At 39.0% G+C, this 19,515-nt stretch overlaps 2 protein-coding genes across 3 annotated transcripts; both read right to left on the bottom strand.

The window, feature by feature from the left end:
- Nucleotides 1–1,891: 1,891 nt before the first annotated feature.
- On the bottom strand, nt 1,892–13,552 carry LOC131248316 (autophagy-related protein 8f). The gene is made up of 5 exons (XM_058248559.1): nt 13,399–13,552; nt 12,459–12,514; nt 3,375–3,427; nt 2,264–2,382; nt 1,892–2,153 (listed from the first exon to the last, which is right to left on the bottom strand). Exons 1-5 carry the CDS (start codon nt 13,433–13,435, stop codon nt 2,050–2,052), a joined length of 369 nt encoding a protein of 122 aa, XP_058104542.1. The 5' UTR covers nt 13,436–13,552; the 3' UTR covers nt 1,892–2,049.
- A 64-nt stretch (nt 13,553–13,616) lies between these two features.
- On the bottom strand, nt 13,617–17,995 carry LOC131248317 (uncharacterized). Of its 2 annotated transcripts, none has more exons than XM_058248561.1 (4): nt 17,877–17,995; nt 17,139–17,180; nt 16,199–16,254; nt 13,617–15,021 (listed from the first exon to the last, which is right to left on the bottom strand). In XM_058248561.1, exons 2-4 carry the CDS (start codon nt 17,173–17,175, stop codon nt 14,770–14,772), a joined length of 345 nt encoding a protein of 114 aa, XP_058104544.1. In that variant the 5' UTR covers nt 17,176–17,180; nt 17,877–17,995; the 3' UTR covers nt 13,617–14,769. The 2 variants fall into 2 exon arrangements, with proteins under 2 accessions (XP_058104544.1, XP_058104543.1); XM_058248560.1 differs by having other exon boundaries at nt 13,620–15,021; nt 17,139–17,189.
- Between the last annotated feature and the right edge of the window lie 1,520 nt (nt 17,996–19,515).

The following is a 19,515-nucleotide window of genomic DNA, read 5'->3' as shown; positions in this document are numbered from 1 at the left end:
ATACTGCTTCCTTAATTATAGCTTGGCAAGCCCATAATTGAATAGCTAATATGAATGGGGATAAAATGGTTCATAAAATGGACTTGACTTCCAACTATGAAATCCATGGAAATACAATCCCACTTCCATTAAAGTATTTTTAGTGGGTATATGGATTCTGATGATCCAGCTTCACTTGCTAACAAATGAAATATCAAAACATGCAGTCAACAATCTCTCTCTCTCTCTCTCTCTCTCCATATCCTGTACATCTTCGTACTTTCAGGATAAACGGTAAATTTGGTTCAATTGGTATAACAAAACTAGAAATATCCACTGCCTCCCCAACCGCCTCTTCCGATTGGTGTAACAAGACTAGAAAAGCCCACTGGCCCACCCCAAATAGTTGGGACAATGCCACGATCACAACGATGGGTCTCCCTCAATTTAATCAAAGAAGAGAATATGACAATTTGGAAAAGTTTGATAGTACTGATATCGAGGAAGTACAGCAATGCAATTACAGTATATTCCCTCCTAAGTCGATATTGACAGTAGCCGAATTGCAAGTTGGAGATTAGAGCTGCCGGCGTAGAGGCTCAGACATGGACTAAGTTATTTTTCGCTCGACTCTGTCTTTAGAGAAGCTTGTATATAGTAGAAGAGCGGAGAATTTTGAGTAAGCTAAGAACATGTATAGTGTAGAAACCTCTGGAAGTTACTAGTCTCCTTGTGGTCCTTGTAGCTAGACTTGTGTATAATAATCTGCAAAAGTTATAGACTATTCCTGACCTTTGGATGATGCCACGTGGCTTTATTTTAGCCATTGATATGGTGGCTGCATTAGAGCACGTAATGTAAGCTTTATTCATTCTCTAACGTGTGCACGCTTTCCTTCAATGGTAGCCGAGGCTAACAATAGGGCGGTTGGCTGGCTCGTCCACAAAGAGGTCATGAGTATGAATGCTGCATGCACAGCCTGGGCTTGGGGAAGCATTCAGGCCATGACAAGTTATGGAGTTCGTAACGCATTCGGTTGGAGAGACGGGGCAATTCACCAACATGTCAAGGAATTATTAAAGCTCATGCTAGAAATTCCTAACATGCTTGAGGACCTCTTGTTCAACCTTGCAGACAGCTTAAACTTTAGGACCAACAGAAATTGGGATGACAGATGGTACATAACTTTGCTACGCTCATGCCAGTAGCAGAAACAAGCGACGAGTTCAATTATATTTATGCATTTTATTAGGGCCAAAGGCCTAAAAAGAAAACAAACAATAATTTAAATAATTAAAAAAAAAAAAAAAAAAACTACTATCATTAGATTCATACACATAATCTTTATTTATATTGAATCATTGACATTAGATGTTTAGAATATACAATAGGGGAGTTTTGAAGTCGGTCCAAGCCTCTCTCGGATTAATAATATCACCATTTTACTTTTAAAAAAAATGGCCACCTAAACCATTATCAACATGTTTAATTTTAAAAGCAGAAAAGAAAACATATTTAGAAACTTCGCATTTTTCAATTTTTTTTCACATTAAAAAATAATATTCTACCGTTACAGCCCATAACATAATGGCCTAATGGCCAACCGTTACCGTTATTGAATCCTTTGGTGAGTCTTTAGCCCAAATTCCCTAAAGGAAAGTGAGAGTAAGCCTCAGCAGACTTGTAAACAAACGGTTGTGAGGATAGGTGCCATGAGCTTTGGGGAAGCATCCCATGACACTTGTCCCTCAACAGGAATGGCATGGAATACAAATATTGGGGTAATGATTGCAATTCAATTAGATCATGCATCCAAACAACCTCAAATAATATATATCATACGTAATGGGCTAACTAGAATAACTAGGCTATGGAAAGAAACATAGCATCAGAACACAGCAGAAAGGGCACATGCACTAAAAGTGGAATTGTCATTTGAACAATATTTAAAGGGTTCTCAGATCTTAAGGAATCCACTTGAAAACTATACACAGAGTACTTTGTACAATTTATCACCAGCACGGTATTATATTGCATTAAATGGGGAAACGTAGAGTACCATATCATTGGCTACAGTGGAATCTGGAGTCCGAATGTATTTTCTCCACTGTAGGTAACATAGAGAAACCCATCTTCATCCTTCTTCTCATCGTATATTGTCGACATTATTGCTCCTGCAACAATTTGGTGACTAACCATTAAGGACTAGCTTTAATGCTTGAATGTGTAAAACAAAACAAGACAATTTAAATAGCATGGCATGTGGGTTGACTGTGAGAGAGACCTGTAGGGGGGAGGACATTATCTACAAATATGAAGATAGCCTTTTCTGCACTTAGTTTGATTCTCTTGCGGATTACGTACACGAATTGCCCCACGGTCAAGTCAGCTGGGACTAGGTACCTGTATTTTTTTTATTTAATTCAGGCCATTAGAAACAATCACAAACTTATGAAACATCTTCTGCACAATATGACCAAACTGTCCTGATGCTTTGCACAAAGGACACTAAAAAATTGAATGGAGCAATGTGAAAACTTGCTGTTTCCAGGTTTGACTCTATTGAAATTCGTGTGGGTTATGATTTTCCAAAATAAATGGGAAATTGCTGAAATGAAGGAAGTGTTTTTGCAGAATAGTCACAAGGGTACCAAGATGAGAAATTATAAAACCATTTTGTAAAGCAATTCAAATAAGGCCAGAGTCTACTAAAGAATAGCTCTCTAGGTCAATTTCATTAAATAGATCATGTTTCTAAAGAACACAAATCACGCAGCTAACCAAAAAATACTTATTTCTATGGACTTCTAAGAACAGAAAAATAGATTATTGTTTTTTTTTTTAAATGGAGATGGCAGACTCCCATGTGTGTCTGTGTGTATCAAATTGTGCCAACCAAAAAAAGAAAAAAACTATTTCTATGGGCTTCTAAGAACAGAAAAAATTATTTTTAAAAAAGGGAGATGGCAGACTCCCATGTGTGTTTGGGTGTGATTTTTTTGTTTTAAAGGGAGATGGCACTCCCATCTGTGTGCGCGAAATCATGCCAACCAAAAAACAATTATTTCTATGGGCTTCTAAGAATGGAAAAAATAGACTTTTAAACAAAAGGGAGATGGCAGATCCCCCTGTCTGTGTGCGTGCCTGTGTGTGTTTAAGGGACTCCAGTATGGGTGTGTCAGATTGTGCCAACCAAAAAAAAAAAAAAATTTCTATGGGCCTTCTAAGAACAGAAAAATGGAATATTTTTTATTTTTTTTTTAAAGGAAGGTGGTAAGACTCCCATGCATGGTGGGTGGGTGGGTGGGGGTCTCTGAAAGCTACAACTAATGAAGCAAGTCAAGAAGAAAAGGCAGGAGTGAACAGTCAAAAGTTCAGTGCGAAACAATGCTCACTTTTTCTTATCAATGTTGGGAACATCACTTCTCTCTGCCTTCTCCACAATCACCTTAGAATCATAAAAAGCATGTTTTCTATACAAGTCAGTACAGATCCCACGATAGCATTGGAAAATTACTTAGAGATAATATCAGACTGACTCTTGTTATCTATATGAAAGAACATAGAACAAGGATTTGGTTTGCATACTTCAAAACAATATCATTCAAACGATGTGATTCATCCATAATCCCATCCAGGGTGCAAGCACACACCCAAAAAGGATATAACCACACATCGGTCACAAGCATAGGACTTGATATTGACCTCTTTTATAAAGTCAAAAGTATCATTACTGCTGGCTGCAATATGATTACACCAACGCAGAGAAGATAAACATGAGGTAGCAGCTACTAGCCAACACAATTGCAATCGCTATTGCAATCATGATTTACTTCTAGTCTTGATCAAAGTTTAAAATACATGTTTTGGGGATTTCTTTACAAAGATATTTTCCTTTCATCATTAAAAAATAAAAGCAACATGCAACAGATGTATTCTCAATTAATCAAAGACCACCTTGAATAGCCTTTTGCCATGTACTAACTCATTTGCCTCCAGGTGAAAATGAAGTGGTTTTTTTTTTCCTGAGTTGGTGAAAATTATCAAGTACAACATCATTTTTGACAAAGATCAACAACCTCATATCTAAAATATTTACTGGAGAACTAAAACGCTGAGATGCGAATCTAATGAAAGTAGACAACCTGCCTTCCATAAATTAAAAAAGGATACCAGCATGGAGTTCATACAGTCTTAACAAGGATTTGAAAATTCATATCATATCGGCCATCCAACCTGTTGATAAGGTCACACAGACATGGATGAAGGCAAAACACAAATCTCAGCTTGATCCAAAACTTGCGGACCACAACATTTTAACCGTCAATCACCACTGTTACCTGTGGTGTGGTACACCTAAGAATTGGATCTGCTTCATTTCTGAGCCCATGCCCTAAAATGAGCTGGAAAAACGGATGGACAGTATGGATATACAACATACATCAAGGCAGGCACCACAGTCAGGGACTTACCCATTAAGTTGTTACCCCAAACTAACCTAATCTGCCCCTAGGTGGGATACTTGGTTAGTTTTAATAATATTATTATATATTAATGATTTTCACAATTGAATGAGGTTTGCTAAACCCGTTAAAGCATGTAAGACAGCCAATCTACATACCATGCATGCGTCAACATGGTATATGTGTGTGAGATCCAGTCAGTTCATCAGCTGGGTTCGATCATGTAGATGCCCTTGTCTGACTGGAACCTGACCAAAGCCAAGAATCCAAGACACAATGGGTAGCTAAACCCAATCAATCCAAATCTAGGTCCTCAAATAAGGTACTCAGACCTGAACCTGAATCTAGGTCCTCAAATATTATCCAAATCTGTATCCTGGGGTTATGCAAAAACATTTAGCATGTAGTGAAACCTAATATACATCCTACATTATACATATGTAGCATTGTACATAGAATTCATTGGTGTATGAATACAACATGAAATAATGAAGAGATAAATGCAGCATACTATTTTTGGAGTAGTATATTAACAACGTTAGCAATTTGTCTAAACAGATTCCATTGAGTTCCCATATATTTAAAGAATAAACCTAGACCGGTACCTGCTTCAAAGTTTGTGGAAGCTTCCGATTTGCATTGGTGTCTCTCTTACTATCCATATCATAGCTAAGTATTACCCGATTACAACAAATAGGCTACAAGCGATAAACTGCAAATCCCACAGGAAAACAGAGAAGGTGGTTGTGCATCAGTCTCCTCACCTTCTTTGGATTCCACGCTCATACTTGAGAAGATTATTTGTATCGAACATGACTGTACACGATGATTTGAATGTTGCAATTCCAAGAAAAACATGAACTTGTGGATGGCGAAATTTCCCACACTTTCCTACACAGTTGATCTACCATGCCTGCAAAAATTATTATAAGTATACAACGGAATGTGTTTATCATCTTTCCCCTCTGCAAACCACAACTCAAAAAATAGAGAATTAGACAGTCTCCTCAGATGACCTTCTCCTAAGAAGGGGGCACACATTTGCAGAACTGTGTCTCAACCCATAATCTCATCCTACCTCATAAGAAAGTCATATGAGGAAAAGTTATGCCATAGGCCCATCCCACACCCGAACATCCACCAATAACTCTTTTTATCACTCATCCCCCACCTATATCCCAATCCCCAACCTATGTTCTTCCTGCTCCACAAATTGCCCATGCACACGCGCACACAACATCTAAAAAACAACAGATAGTAAATGGCAGTGAAGCTTTGATAATCGTCATCCAACTACAAAAAGGAAGATATGGCCACTGCATGCCCACATGCACACACATATATACATATACATACAGTGTTGTAAATAGCATGTAGCGTATAGCATAGCGTCCACCCCTCTATATAGAGTGTAGAGTTTTAATAAGATTCAAATGTAAAACAGCTCTATATTTAAAAGAAAACCCAAAAACTTCTAGCCTTGATTTTTCACTTTATTGCCATCTCCATGATCACGTAGTGCTCTACATCACTGGGTTTGTGGCTACTTAGATGCCTCTGCATGTACTTCAAGATGTGAGTATTAGCCCGAATTGATCGACAAGAAACAATGATGTATATCAATTAAACTTGTCTCTGTCGGGCAAATTTTCTTCCTTTCAAGCCAAGCCTTATATGCATGGCACTGCTTCTTTAAGTGGCCCTTCTTGTCGCAGAAGTAGCAGGGTCCATCCTTCTGGCCTTTACCCTTTGACTTTGGGTTATCGTCAATGTCCATTTTTCCTTTTGTGTGTTGTAATTGACCTTAAATGTGCTGAAATTGGATGGAAGAGAAAGATGCACATAATAGACCATCAAATCATCTAGTATATTTAGCTATTGTGCCCTTAGCTTAGAGGCGACATCAGCCTCAGCCATCTTTATGGTGTGCTCCCTTGTATCTATATTGTCGTGGTATTTTAGGGTCATGAGTTCCCCAAGGACTATTATGGTCTCTCCTTTATCAAATTTAGTGAACCTTTTCTCAATTTCGGCCAAAAAGTCTTATGCATTCTCTTTCTTAAGTATACCTCCATGGATAGACTTTAGAAGGAATGGAGTATCTAATGATATCTTCCAACTTAACCTATTTATCTTATCGCTCTCCCCTCTCATATCTGGCCATCTCGGTGGCCGAGCTTGTATTATTGAGTTTAGGAGGCTGGTCATCTCTTAGTTATAAGTCTAGATCCATACAAGCAAGGGTGATTTTTAAAGCCCCATTCCATTCTTGGAAATTAGAGCCAATTAGAGGGAATGCTTTTCAATTGGGAGGTAAGGTAACTAATCCGATATTCATAACCGTGATAGGAAGGTGCAAAACCTCAAATTTAGTAAAGAAATCTCATCGAACTTTAAGCATGAATTAAGATACACTTTGTCATGCTAAGCCTTTGTCTAATCAATGGTGCAAGTCAACTAGATTGCCTGGGATGATGAGCTTAAACATCAATCATGGTGTGAAACCCAATACATCATTGTGACCTTCCTTTGGGCTGAGATCACAACATGCGAATGGTTCTTATAACATGAGGTTGGTTGAATGACAATAACACGAGCCCAAATGGTCCAATACCTTTATGGCAAGATGGACCCCCTAGATCTCGTTATGTTGACACCATCCACCCCACCCCGTCTGGCTCACAACAAACAGCAAAATCCTTTTAGTCGAATGCTACCAGTTTGAAGACAAACGCCACCTTATTGATCCTTTTAATGCACGACGCATATGACATGCCATGCCCTTGAATCTAAGTACCAATAGGCATCCTCATCGCAGCTACTTTGGTGGAACATACAACTAAAACTAACCACAAATTCCTACAAAATAGGATCCTAGTCAATCTAATGCCCCTAATGGATATTCTCAAATGCCTCTTAGACAAAAAGATGGAGAATTCAGCCATATAAGTCATTGTACTATAGTCTGTTTACATACTTTATTGGGCTTGGACCCTTAACGACTAGATGGGCACAATGCCCATACTTTTGCCTGATGCCCTTGGGGAGGATGGGTAATTAGGCCTAAGTGACCCACATTATGAATTAACCTACACTTGAGGCTTTAATAAATGAACAAATAATAATCTAGTTTCTCAATTCAATATTAACATGATCGAATAAAGTCATAATTGCAAACTAGATTTGATTCAATAAGTTAATTCATAGCCTGCATGACTTAGAGATGTGTCAATTATAACCCATAAAATTGATTGTTGTATAGTGAAGTAAAAGCAACTAAATACATGGACCAATATAATCAATTATTTGGACGATTTTAACAAACCTAATGCGAGGCATTTTCACACCAGGCTAGAGTGGGGTGGCTTGTGGGATGCAAGGGCACATTCGGGGTGGGCAGCCCATGAAACCTATGGATTTGGAGGTCATGTGAGGCGGGTGGCTGGTGTGAGGCGGAACCTATGGATTTGGGGCCCACGAGGAAGGTTTGTCCGAGGACCTAACCCATGGATTTGGAGCCTAAGCTATGAGATATGGTGATTAATTCACCCATGGATTTGGAGTCTAAGCTATGAGATAAGGTGATTAATTCGCCATGCTCTATTAGTTCAAGCTTTTAGAGCAAGTGGTTAATTGTCCTACATCAAATTGGTATCAGAGTGCGGGGTCTTGTGTTCGAGACTCCTGACGGGGGTGATTAATGTGGGGGCATTTTCACAACAGGTTGGACCTGTGTAAGGCAGGTGGCTCATGTGATGCGGAACCTATGGATTTGGGGGCCATGAGGAGGGTTCGGCTAAAGACCTAACCCATAGATTTGGGGCCTAGGCTATGAGATAAAAGAATTAATTTGTCATGCTCTATCTATTAGTTCGAGCTTTTAAAGCAAGTAGTTAATAGTCCTTCATCAAAACCATAAAGGGATTTAAAAGTATATTGAATTAAGGGCCCATACATTTGCTTCAAGGCCGTTTCGAGATGCAACCATATTGTTTATAGGTGATACCGGTATGTATCGGATGTAGGCTGATCTAATTATAGAGAATCACTTAGGTTTTTATTTTGTACACATGGAGCCTAAATAGCCACGACGAATCTTGAAAAAAAAATGGAAATTTCGAAAAATATAAAACATTAGAATCCATCACTTGTCATTTTTTTTAAACATGTATTCAATGGTATATCAGACCATTTTTTTATAAGAATGTTGTGCATTAACTTGACTTGCTAAAATTCAACCAAACAGGTCCTAATCGAACAAAAATCAAGCATGATTAGGGCCCATTACAAATGAATACAACAAAAGATGGAAAAGAAAAGTGATGGTTTATCACTTCTTCCAATTTTTCCGAAAATGGTCATTCTGCTTTGATTCATCAAATCCTACTCAAATCTTACGTTTTGGTCCTCTGAATAGGCCTAGATCAAGTTATTTCTAAGCTTCCTTCATGAAGGAAATGAAGAAAGAGGAAAATAATAGAAATTTGAGAATAAAAATTTCAAACGTGGACTTTATGGTTGTATTGGCCTCTCTCAACCGTAACGACTCTCAATCAGTGTCAATACGGGGCTTATCAACCTATATGTGGCAATATGTCACATTTTTTTACATTTTTTCCCCTTAACAGGGCAGTTCACCCCTGTAAAATGTAATGGGGTGAACCATACAGTTGCTTAACAGCTAACACAGTCAACCTGGAAAAAAACAGATATTCAAAATCATAATCGGGCTCCACATAGACAGTTCAAGTTGAGTTGGAGCATGCTAGGTGTACAGTTACTAATCTCATGGCCACAACCCTGTCCAGCACCCCTTCTCTCTAAAGTAACTCTCTATGCATATCCCTATATCTCTTCTCATCTTCCCTTTTCTTTTTCTTTTCTTTAAATCAGTCAATACAACAATATGAACTCTTTAATTCCTGGTCCCTGCACATATTCAGCGCCGCATAGCAGCTAAGTTGTACACATGATCCCAGCCTTCAAGCCCACACACCCCATCTCACCACCATTCGACCATATGTGCAACCCTCACATCCAACAATTCCTGCCCATAGCATAATCCTATCCCAACCCTTCTCTTTTTTATTTTTTCTTTCAACCCACATCAACATGAGCCCATGCACCCAACACTGCTGTTTCATCCTACCCCCACAAGGACTATGAGAAAGAAATTCAGAGAGAGACAAGCCATGGATCTATATAGAGGATCATTCAAGTGAAGGGTATCAAGGATGCACGGATATCAGTGAAATCAAGATTAGGGTTTCTAGTATATTTACCATCTCATTCAAGTTATCCATCTTTTCAAAATCAAAGCCCGAGCCTCCTTTTTTTTTAATCTAGGGTAAAGTTGTATGAAGCGTGAAGCAAAGTGGCAACACATTTGGGTGTAGGAGTGGGGAAGGGTCCCCTTCAAAACATAATAAGTATAAAGGTGAGAAGTGGGAGTAGGAGCGAGAGTCCAGAGCGGGGATTCGAAGCAGGAGCGGCAAAATTTTGAAGTATCCTGGCAGCTAAGATCTAGGGAGCAGAGGGGGACCCCATGAGATGGGTACAATTCCTCCCATTGCATAATCAATCAATAACCCAACATATCCAGTCAGTCTTTATTATCATCTCTTCTTCACAAAACCTCAGATGGGTCACGGGCGTCATTGTGAGTGTCATCATAAGCCACAAAACCTGTCAAAAATGGGTAGTGTTATGGCTCAATTCAAAACTATCCCCAGTCTGACAGTGGGCATCAGAAGCAGTGTCAGTAAGTGACTACCTGCAATAGATTCTATTCTTGTGTTAAACAAGGTGGTGCTAGAGCTTGATTCAAAACATCCGAATATTACTTCTCTTCATGTTTAATTCCTTCACAGTTACTCTCTTTCATTGTCCATTTTGAGAGTAAACATAATAGTTTTTAGTGCCATTTTCACTGCATTGCATCCATGACTCAGGCTTCAATAACATTTGAATGAGTTAATTCTGGGAGATAAATTTAAAACAAAGCTCATTTCTGTGTTGCAATCTAGAATATAGCACAGAAGTGACACTGTTTATGTCACCTATTTGTGGCTTATATAAGAGGCGCATAAGCTCTGAAGCCAGCTGCCAGATTTGTCCTTTCAATCCCTATCTGGACCTAAGATGAACCGTGCTAGAGTTGTACTAGAGATGGATTCTTGTTTAATCTTCTAATCAACAAGTAAATCATTGCACATAGCCGGTTACTTTGCAATAAGTTGAGAGCCCATGCATCTAGCACCCGTTGGTGAGTAATATGCATAAATTTGGGTCCATTTGTCCTTTCAAACAGTTGTGATCATACAATAGAGCATAAGCCAGTTGGATAGGCTGCTCTAACCATACCTTGATTTTGTGGGGCTTAAAGTGTGTTTCCTGGACTGATCTGAAAATCAAGTCAGACAACAATGTATCCCACTAGATGGAAAGCTTGGATGGTAATCCCGAATCAGACGAACTCAGCTGGAAACCAGACAGTTCCTCCAGGTTCTCAGTCGGATCACTATACAAGCGCCTCTTCTGTAACCCCGGCAACACTGCCACACATGGACCCCACTTCATATGGAAGTATCCTGTCCCACCGAAGCTGCAGGTTTTTGGTTGGCTGGCAGGAAAATTCTCACAGTGGACAACCTTAGAAAAAAAGGGATGACTCTAACTAATGCTTGCATCTGCTGTTTGAAAGCTGAAAAAACAGTCAAGCACCTGTTCATCCACTGCCCATTTGTCACGACTATATGGGCAGACCTCCTCTCCTGTGTTAAGGTCAGCTGGTGCTTCCCAAGAGATGTGGATCTCCTGCTGAAAGCCTGGCACGGCATCAGAATAGGCAAGCTGAAATCCAGGCTGTGGCGGATGGCGATCCTTGCCACATGGTGGTCCGTGTGGACAGAAAGGAACAGCCGATGCTATAGAAACGAATCAAAGTCTCCAGATATAGTTGCTTCCAAAGCCAAATGTCTAATCATTGAATGGGCCTCCCATATAGATGTACTTAAAGATGCAGATTTTCTTTTCTTAGGGGCCTAGTTAGCTTCTGCTTTCTCAGCAGATTCTAGCTCTATTGTAGTTCTTTTCCTTAATATAATCAGTTATCTTTCAAAAAAAAAAAAGCTTGGATGTTAAACATTTGTTCCATATGGGTATGTGTGCTAAGGTGCATGTGGGCAGCTTCACACGCATGTGAGCTTAGCAAAATCCTTTCCCAATACAACTTGATTTTTGGCATCAATCATATAAGTGGGCTTAGTAAAATCCTCTCCTAATTCAAACAAGGCCTAATAAATCTCCTGAAAGGGCTACACCAATTAATCATATTGGCGTTTACCATTAGAATTTTGAAGTATTTGCAACTACAGTATCTCTTTTTCTTTTTGAAAATTAAATGCCCATGCATTTGCACTAAAATGGTTGCAAGAGATGTGTGGAAATGAAATGGACACTGCTTAAGATTTTAAATAAATAAATAAATAAATAAAAGAAGAAGAAGAAGAAGAAAGAATTGGACACTGCTTCAGCATAACAATACTAATTTCCAATAATATTTAATCAACACCTATTTGGATATGATTCAAAGCACCTCCTAAATTCAAAGAAAAGGAAATGAGAGGCAATCAAGTCAATTCAAAATATATACTAACCAGATCAGCTCATTCAGCTCATTCAGTGGCTTTACTATAGTTTTCATGAACAAACATTTGAAGCCCATGTGCATCGTCAAGTCAAAAGTTATATTCTTGAAAGTTCACATCCTATACTAAAGATTTAGCTATCAGCAGCATTTATTCCTTAAAAGAGTCATCATAATATCACATTAACTTTCAAAAAATAACATCAGAGACATTCATTCAATCCTTTAAATTATTTATCTTATTAACAAGCAAATTAGTCATCATAAAATTAAACAACCCGATTGCAAAACAACCGCATGCATGGAAACAAATTGAAACTAGTCACTACTAGAAAGATTGTCAACATAAATTGCACGCTATTTCTCACCGGAATCCTATCCGGATACTTCTCCCTAATTCTAGCAGCCTCTGCGCGCCTTTTCTCTGCATATAAGTGGCAAGACGAGATTCATTTTATGTAGCAAAAATAGAAATGGCTCTAAAAGGAATCCCCATCAATTCCAAATTCCAGCAATGCTGAAACTTAAGAAAAGATACCATTTACTATGGATCAAACAACAAAATGAGTCACCTTTAAAGAAAAAATAACAAAATGAGTCCTATTCCTCTAAAACTGTCATGGAATAAGGTTAGTCCTTAGTTGCAGGATCCTTGTAATTAGGTGCCGGTCCCACTACAAATCGCTCTTCAGACTCATGCTCCCATTCTCGCTTCCTAATTAATTTATATTTGTTTATATTTTGAAACAAACACCTCACTGATCCCACACTTGAATCTATTGCCACTTTGCTTAATGCTTAGTGCAACTAGAGGTTATTCTACCAATGTTGGTAAACTGTGTGTAAAGGCAGTTCATCTCCACAGAGATCTCATTCAACCACGTGCATAAGTTATTAAACTACATCTAAAAAGTTATTTAACTACCTATGTTGTGCTCACCATGTTGTGCATATGCTATCCAACGTGTGCATCAAGTGAGCCCTGCCAAAATGATGGCATGCCCCAAAGAATTGGCCTACCCAGCCGAGTAGGTGGCCCACAAAAATAAATAGGCAACCACCCAAAAACGTCCAAGTTCATGGGGCTGTCCACATGATGGTTGGAGCAGCCTGATTTGTGGCTCCCCACTTTCATGTTGGAGAAACCCTCCTGGAAAGGTTGGATGCCATATACACCACAGTGGGCTCCACACACAACATTTTTTAAATAACCTTATTACACAACAGTTGCAGAGGATCCAGCCTCATAACAAAATAACCAACAGACAGACACTGCCATATAGATGTATAACAAAGGAGAGTATGTACCAAGGTCATGCTCTTGCTTGAAGTAACTTTTTGCCATTTATTCTGCAATCACTGAAAGAGATAAAACTTCAATTATAATCACAGCATACCAAAAACAATAAAATTATTACGAAACCCTAAATGCAACTCTGACCAGTTAATACACCCGCGAAATTTTTTAAAGGAGAGAAAAAAGAAAAAAGGATGAATTACACACGATCCCAGGTCGATCAAAAACATAATAAGTATAAAGGTGAGAAGTGGGAGTAGGAGCGAGAGTCCAGAGCGGGGATTCGAAGCAGGAGTGGCAAAATTTTGAAGTATCCTGGCAGCTAAGATCTAGGGAGCAGAGGGGGACCCCATGATATGGGTATAATTCCTCCCATTGCATAATCAATCAATAACCCAACATATCCAGTCAGTCTTTATTATCATCTCTTCTTCACAAAACCTCAGATGGGTCACGGGCGTCATTGTGAGTGTCATCATAAGCCACAAAACCTGTCAAAAATGGGTAGTGTTATGGCTCAATTCAAAACTATCCCCAGTCTGACAGTGGGCATCAGAAGCAGTGTCAGTACATGACTACCTGCAATAGATTCTATTCTTGTGTTAAACAAGGTGGTGCTAGAGCTTGATTCAAAACATCCGAATATTACTTCTCTTCATGTTTAATTCCTTCACAGTTACTCTCTTTCATTGTCCATTTTGAGAGTAAACATAATAGTTTTTAGTGCCATTTTCACTGCATTGCATCCATGACTCAGGCTTCAATAACATTTGAATGAGTTTATTCTGGGAGATAAATTTAAAACAAAGCTCATTTCTGTGTTGCAATCTAGAATATAGCACAGAAGTGACACTGTTTATGTCACCTATTTGTGGCTTATATAAGAGGCGCATAAGCTCTGAAGCCAGCTGCCAGATTTGTCCTCTCAATCCCTATCTGGACCTAAGATGAACCATGCTAGAGTTGTACTAGAGATGGATTCTTGTTTAATCTTCTAATCAACAAGTAAATCATTGCACATAGCCGGTTACTTTGCAATAAGTTGAGAGCCCATGCATCTAGCACCCGTTGGTGAGTAATATGCATAAATTTGGGTCCATTTGTCCTTTCAAACAGTTGTGATTATACAATAGAGCATAAGCCAGTTGGATAGGCTGCTCTAACCATACCTTGATTTTGTGGGGCTTAAAGTGTGTTTCCTGGACTGATCTGGAAAATCAAGTCAGACAACAATGTATCCCACTAGATGGAAAGCTTGGATGGTAATCCCGAATCAGACAAACTCAGCTGGAAACCAGACAGTTCCTCCAGGTTCTCAGTCGGATCACTATACAAGCGCCTCTTCTATAACCCCGGCAACACTGCCACGCATGGACCCCACTTCATATGGAAGTATCCTGTCCCACCGAAGCTGCAGGTTTTTGGTTGGCTGGCAGGAAAATTCTCACAGTGGACAACCTTAGAAAAAAAGGGATGACTCTAACTAATGCTTGCATCTGCTGTTTGAAAGCTGAAAAAACAGTCGAGCACCTGTTCATCCACTGCCCATTTGTCACGACTAAATGGGCAGACCTCCTCTCCTGTGTTAAGGTCAGCTGGTGCTTCCCAAGAGATGTGGATCTCCTGCTGAAAGCCTGGCACGGCATCAGAATAGGCAAGCTGAAAACCAGGCTGTGGCGGATGGCGATCATTGCCACATGGTGGTCCGTGTGGACAGAAAGGAACAGCCGATGCTATAGAAACGAATCAAAGTCTCCAGATATAGTTGCTTCTAAAGCCAAATGTCTAATCATTGAATGGGCCTCCCATATAGATGTACTTAAAGATGCAGATTTTCTTTTCTCAGGGGCCTAGTTAGCTTCTGCTTTCTCAGCAGATTCTAGCTCTATTGTAGTTCTTTTCCTTAATATAATCAGTTATCTTTCCAAAAAAAAAAAGCTTGGATGTTAAACATTTGTTCCATATGGGTATGTGTGCTAAGGTGCATGCGGGCAGCTTCACACGCATGTGAGCTTAGCAAAATCCTATCCCAATACAACTTGATTTTTGGCATCAATCATATAAGTGGGCTTAGTAAAATCCTCTCCTAATTCAAACAAGTCCTAATAAATCTCCTGAAAGGGCTGCACCAATTAATCATATTGGCGTTTACCATTAGAATTTTGAAGTATTTGCAACTACAGTATCTCTTTTTCTTTTTGAAAATTAAATGCCCATGCATTTGCACTAAAATGGTTGCAAGAGATGTGTGGAAATGAAATGGACACTGCTTAAGATTTTAAATAAATAAATAAATAAATAAAAGAAGAAGAAGAAGAAAGAATTGGACACTGCTTCAGCATAACAATACTAATTTCCAATAATATTTAATCAACACCTATTTGGATATGATTCAAAGCACCTCCTAAATTCAAAGAAAAGGAAATGAGAGGCAATCAAGTCAATTCAAAATATATACTAACCAGATCAGCTCATTCAGTGGCTTTACTATAGTTTTCATGAACAAACATTTGAAGCCCATGTGCATCATCAAGTCAAAAGTTATATTCTTGAAAGTTCACATCCTATACTAAAGATTTAGCTATCAGCAGCATTTATTCCTTAAAAGAGTCATCATAATATCACATTAACTTTCAAAAAATAACATAAGAGACATTCATTCAATCCTTTAAATTATTTATCTTATTAACAAGCAAATTAGTCATCATAAAATTAAACAACCCGATTGCCAAACAACCGCATGCATGGAAACAAATTGAAACTAGTCACTACTAGAAAGATTGTCAACATAAATTGCACGCTATTTCTCACCGGAATCCTATCCGGATACTTCTCCCTAATTCTAGCAGCCTCTGCGCGCCTTTTCTCTGCATATAAGTGGCAAGACGAGATTCATTTTATGTAGCAAAAACAGAAATGGCTCTAAAAGGAATCCCCATCAATTCCAAATTCCAGCAATGCTGAAACTTAAGAAAAGATACCATTTACTATGGATCAAACAACAAAATGAGTCACCTTTAAAGAAAAAACAACAAAATGAGTCCTATTCCTCTAAAACTGTCATGGAATAAGGTTAGTCCTTAGTTGCAAGATCCTTGTAATTAGGTGCCCGTCCCACTACAAATCGCTCTTCAGACTCATGCTCCCATTCTCGCTTCCTAATTAATTTATATTTGTTTATATTTTGAAACAAACACCTCACTGATCCCACACTTGAATCTATTGCCACTTTGCTTAATGCTTAGTGCAACTAGAGGTTATTCTACCAATGTTGGTAAACTGTGTGTAAAAGCAGTTCATCTCCACAGAGATCTCATTCAACCACGTGCATAAGTTATTAAACTACATCTAAAAAGTTATTTAACTACCTATGTTGTGCTCACCATGTTGTGCATATGCTATCCAACGTGTGCATCAAGTGAGCCCCGCCAAAATGATGGCATGCCCCAAAGAATTGGCCTACCCAGCCAAGTAGGTGGCCCACAAAAATAAATAGGCAACGACCCAAAAACATCCAAGTTCATGTGGCTGTCCACATGATGGTTGGAGCAGCCTGATTTGTGGCTCCCCACTTTCATGTTGGAGAAACCCTCCTGGAAAGGTTGGATGCCATATACACCACAGTGGGCTCCACACACAACATTTTTTAAATAACCTTATTACACAACAGTTGCAGAGGATCCAGCCTCATAACAAAATAACCAACAGACAGACACTGCCATATAGATATATAACAAAGGAGAGTATGTACCAAGGTCATGCTCTTGCTTGAAGTAACTTTTTGCCATTTATCCTGCAATCACTGAAAGAGATAAAACTTCAATGATAATCACAGCATACCAAAAACAATAAAATCATTACGAAACCCTAAATGCAACTCTGACCAGTTAATACACCCGCAAAATTTTTTGAAGGAGAGAAAAAAGAAAAAAGGATGAATTACACACGATCCCAGGTCGATCAAAAGACTAGCTAACCTCATGCCACGAGTTCGTACAAGTGGGGCACATTGTTTGGTGATCCAGACAGCTGAGCAGATGAGCCCCACCATGGTTCGCAATTTGTGGACTTTCTATCCTGTTCATAGCGTCTGCTTTTCAATTGAAGGGCCAGAATTGCCAGATAGGAGTAATTTTCGGGGACTGGGCCATCCAAGGTGGTGCCCACCAGATCAACGTTCTGGATCACCAAACCACTGGCCTCACTCAAACAATCTTCAATCTCAATTATACTATGCATATTCCTCATCTGTCAATCTATAATCCCTCCTAAAACAGAATGATGGAAGGAAAATAACAGAAAATCCCTGTGATCTACAGATATTACAATACATTGCAGAATCCCAAAACAAAAATGAAATAACCCTAACCTTAGAAGAAAACAGAAAACTAAAATCAGAACATAAGACGGAAGAAATTCACAAAAATAAAAATAAAAAATCGAATCAGGCAAACAATAGAAGAAAATCACATTCGAATACGAATCTAACCTTTTTCTTTTGGGCTGATTGAGAAGACGAGGTTGTATTGAGAAGTGTCGAAAATAAATAGGAGCTCCGGACGCGTAGAACCTCGTGTCCTCTTTATTCACGTCTCCTCTGGAGTGCTATCCATCGCGATTTAGATTCTAGTATATGCCGCTGATGAGTGGGGCCAAATTGATGAGTGGTATCATGATCGGAACCGTACATTTTGTGGAATCCAAAGATTTTAACTATCTTAACAAATATTTGTTGAAAGGATGACTGTAATATACATGAAATTAGAATAACGAAGAATGGATGGGTATTCAAGTCTAAAAGTCAAAGGCTAGGATTATCAGTGAAGATTAATCGCGGAAGAGAGCTTATTTATGGGCGCGGCTTCGGTGGATCCCCGGATCCACGGCGGTGGGTGGATTCCTACTATGGGGGCCATCGTGATCTATATTACTTACATCCACGCCGTCCATACGTTTTGATAGATCATTTTAATGCATGATCCCAAAAATGAAATTTTTTCAAATGTTAAGAACATCACACGACACGAACCAGTGGTGATTGGCTACCAATCATTAAAAACTTTTTGGGGGCCACCAGAATGTTTATTTTCCATCCAACCTGTTGATAAGGTGAAAAGGACCTGTACGAAGGGCCAAATAAATATCAGCTTGATCCAAAAACAAATTAGCCTACGAGAAGTTTTTAATGGTTGATAACCACAGTTTTCTATTGTGTGGCTGTCCTAGATGCATATATGTTTCATTCTTTGGATGATTAACTAAAATGATCTTTCAAAACGGATAGACGGCATGGATTTAATTCATATACATCCTGGTTGGCCCCACAGTCTGATTCACCCGAGGCCGCGCTCTATTGGGACGGGTATTGCGTGGCAACCCGGGACACGGGACGCGGTCCGATGGTTACCCATCACCAGTTGGAATCGGAAGTACGCTCTTATCGTACTGAGTAAACTCAGTTGGGCCCACCACCAATGCGTGTAGTTTATCCACGCCGTCCATTCGTTTTTTCAGATCATTTTATGGGTTCAACCCAAAATTGATACATATACAAAGCTCAAGTGGACCATACCACTGGAAAAAGTGGAAGTATTGATTTCAACCGTTGAAAAATTTCTATGACCCCCAGTGATGTTTATTTGTCATCCAACCTGTTCATAAGATAAGAAAGACATGGATGAAGGGAAGACACAAATATCAGCTTGATCTAAAACTTCTGTTGTCCCCGAAAAATTTTCAACGGTAGATGTTCAATTCACACTGTTTCCGGTGGTGTGGTCCATTTGAGGTTTGTATATATTCCATTTTTTGGATGAAGCACTAAAATTATGTGTTAAAAGAGATGGACGGAGTGGATATAATGTATGAATGACACTGGGCCCACGGAGTTTACTCAGTACGCTTACCGTACTGAGTTACTCAGTACACAATCCGCTTCCTCACCGGATGGACTTACGTGAGCCCACCATGTTGTACGTGTTACACGCGCTGTACATCCATTTTGCTGGCTCATTTTATAACACTACCACCCTGTTTGTTAAATCCGAAGTCTAAAGACAGAAATCTAAATCTAAATCTAAAATGTTGAAGCCTGAATATGAAATAGGAGGTAAAAAACCTTGTTTAAT

The sequence above is a fragment of the Magnolia sinica genome, chromosome 6 (assembly GCF_029962835.1).
Source record: "Magnolia sinica isolate HGM2019 chromosome 6, MsV1, whole genome shotgun sequence".
NCBI classification, from domain to species: Eukaryota; Viridiplantae; Streptophyta; class Magnoliopsida; order Magnoliales; family Magnoliaceae; genus Magnolia; species Magnolia sinica.
Note: the sequence above shows the minus strand (reverse complement) of the source record. Positions and strands in the feature narration are given on the sequence as shown.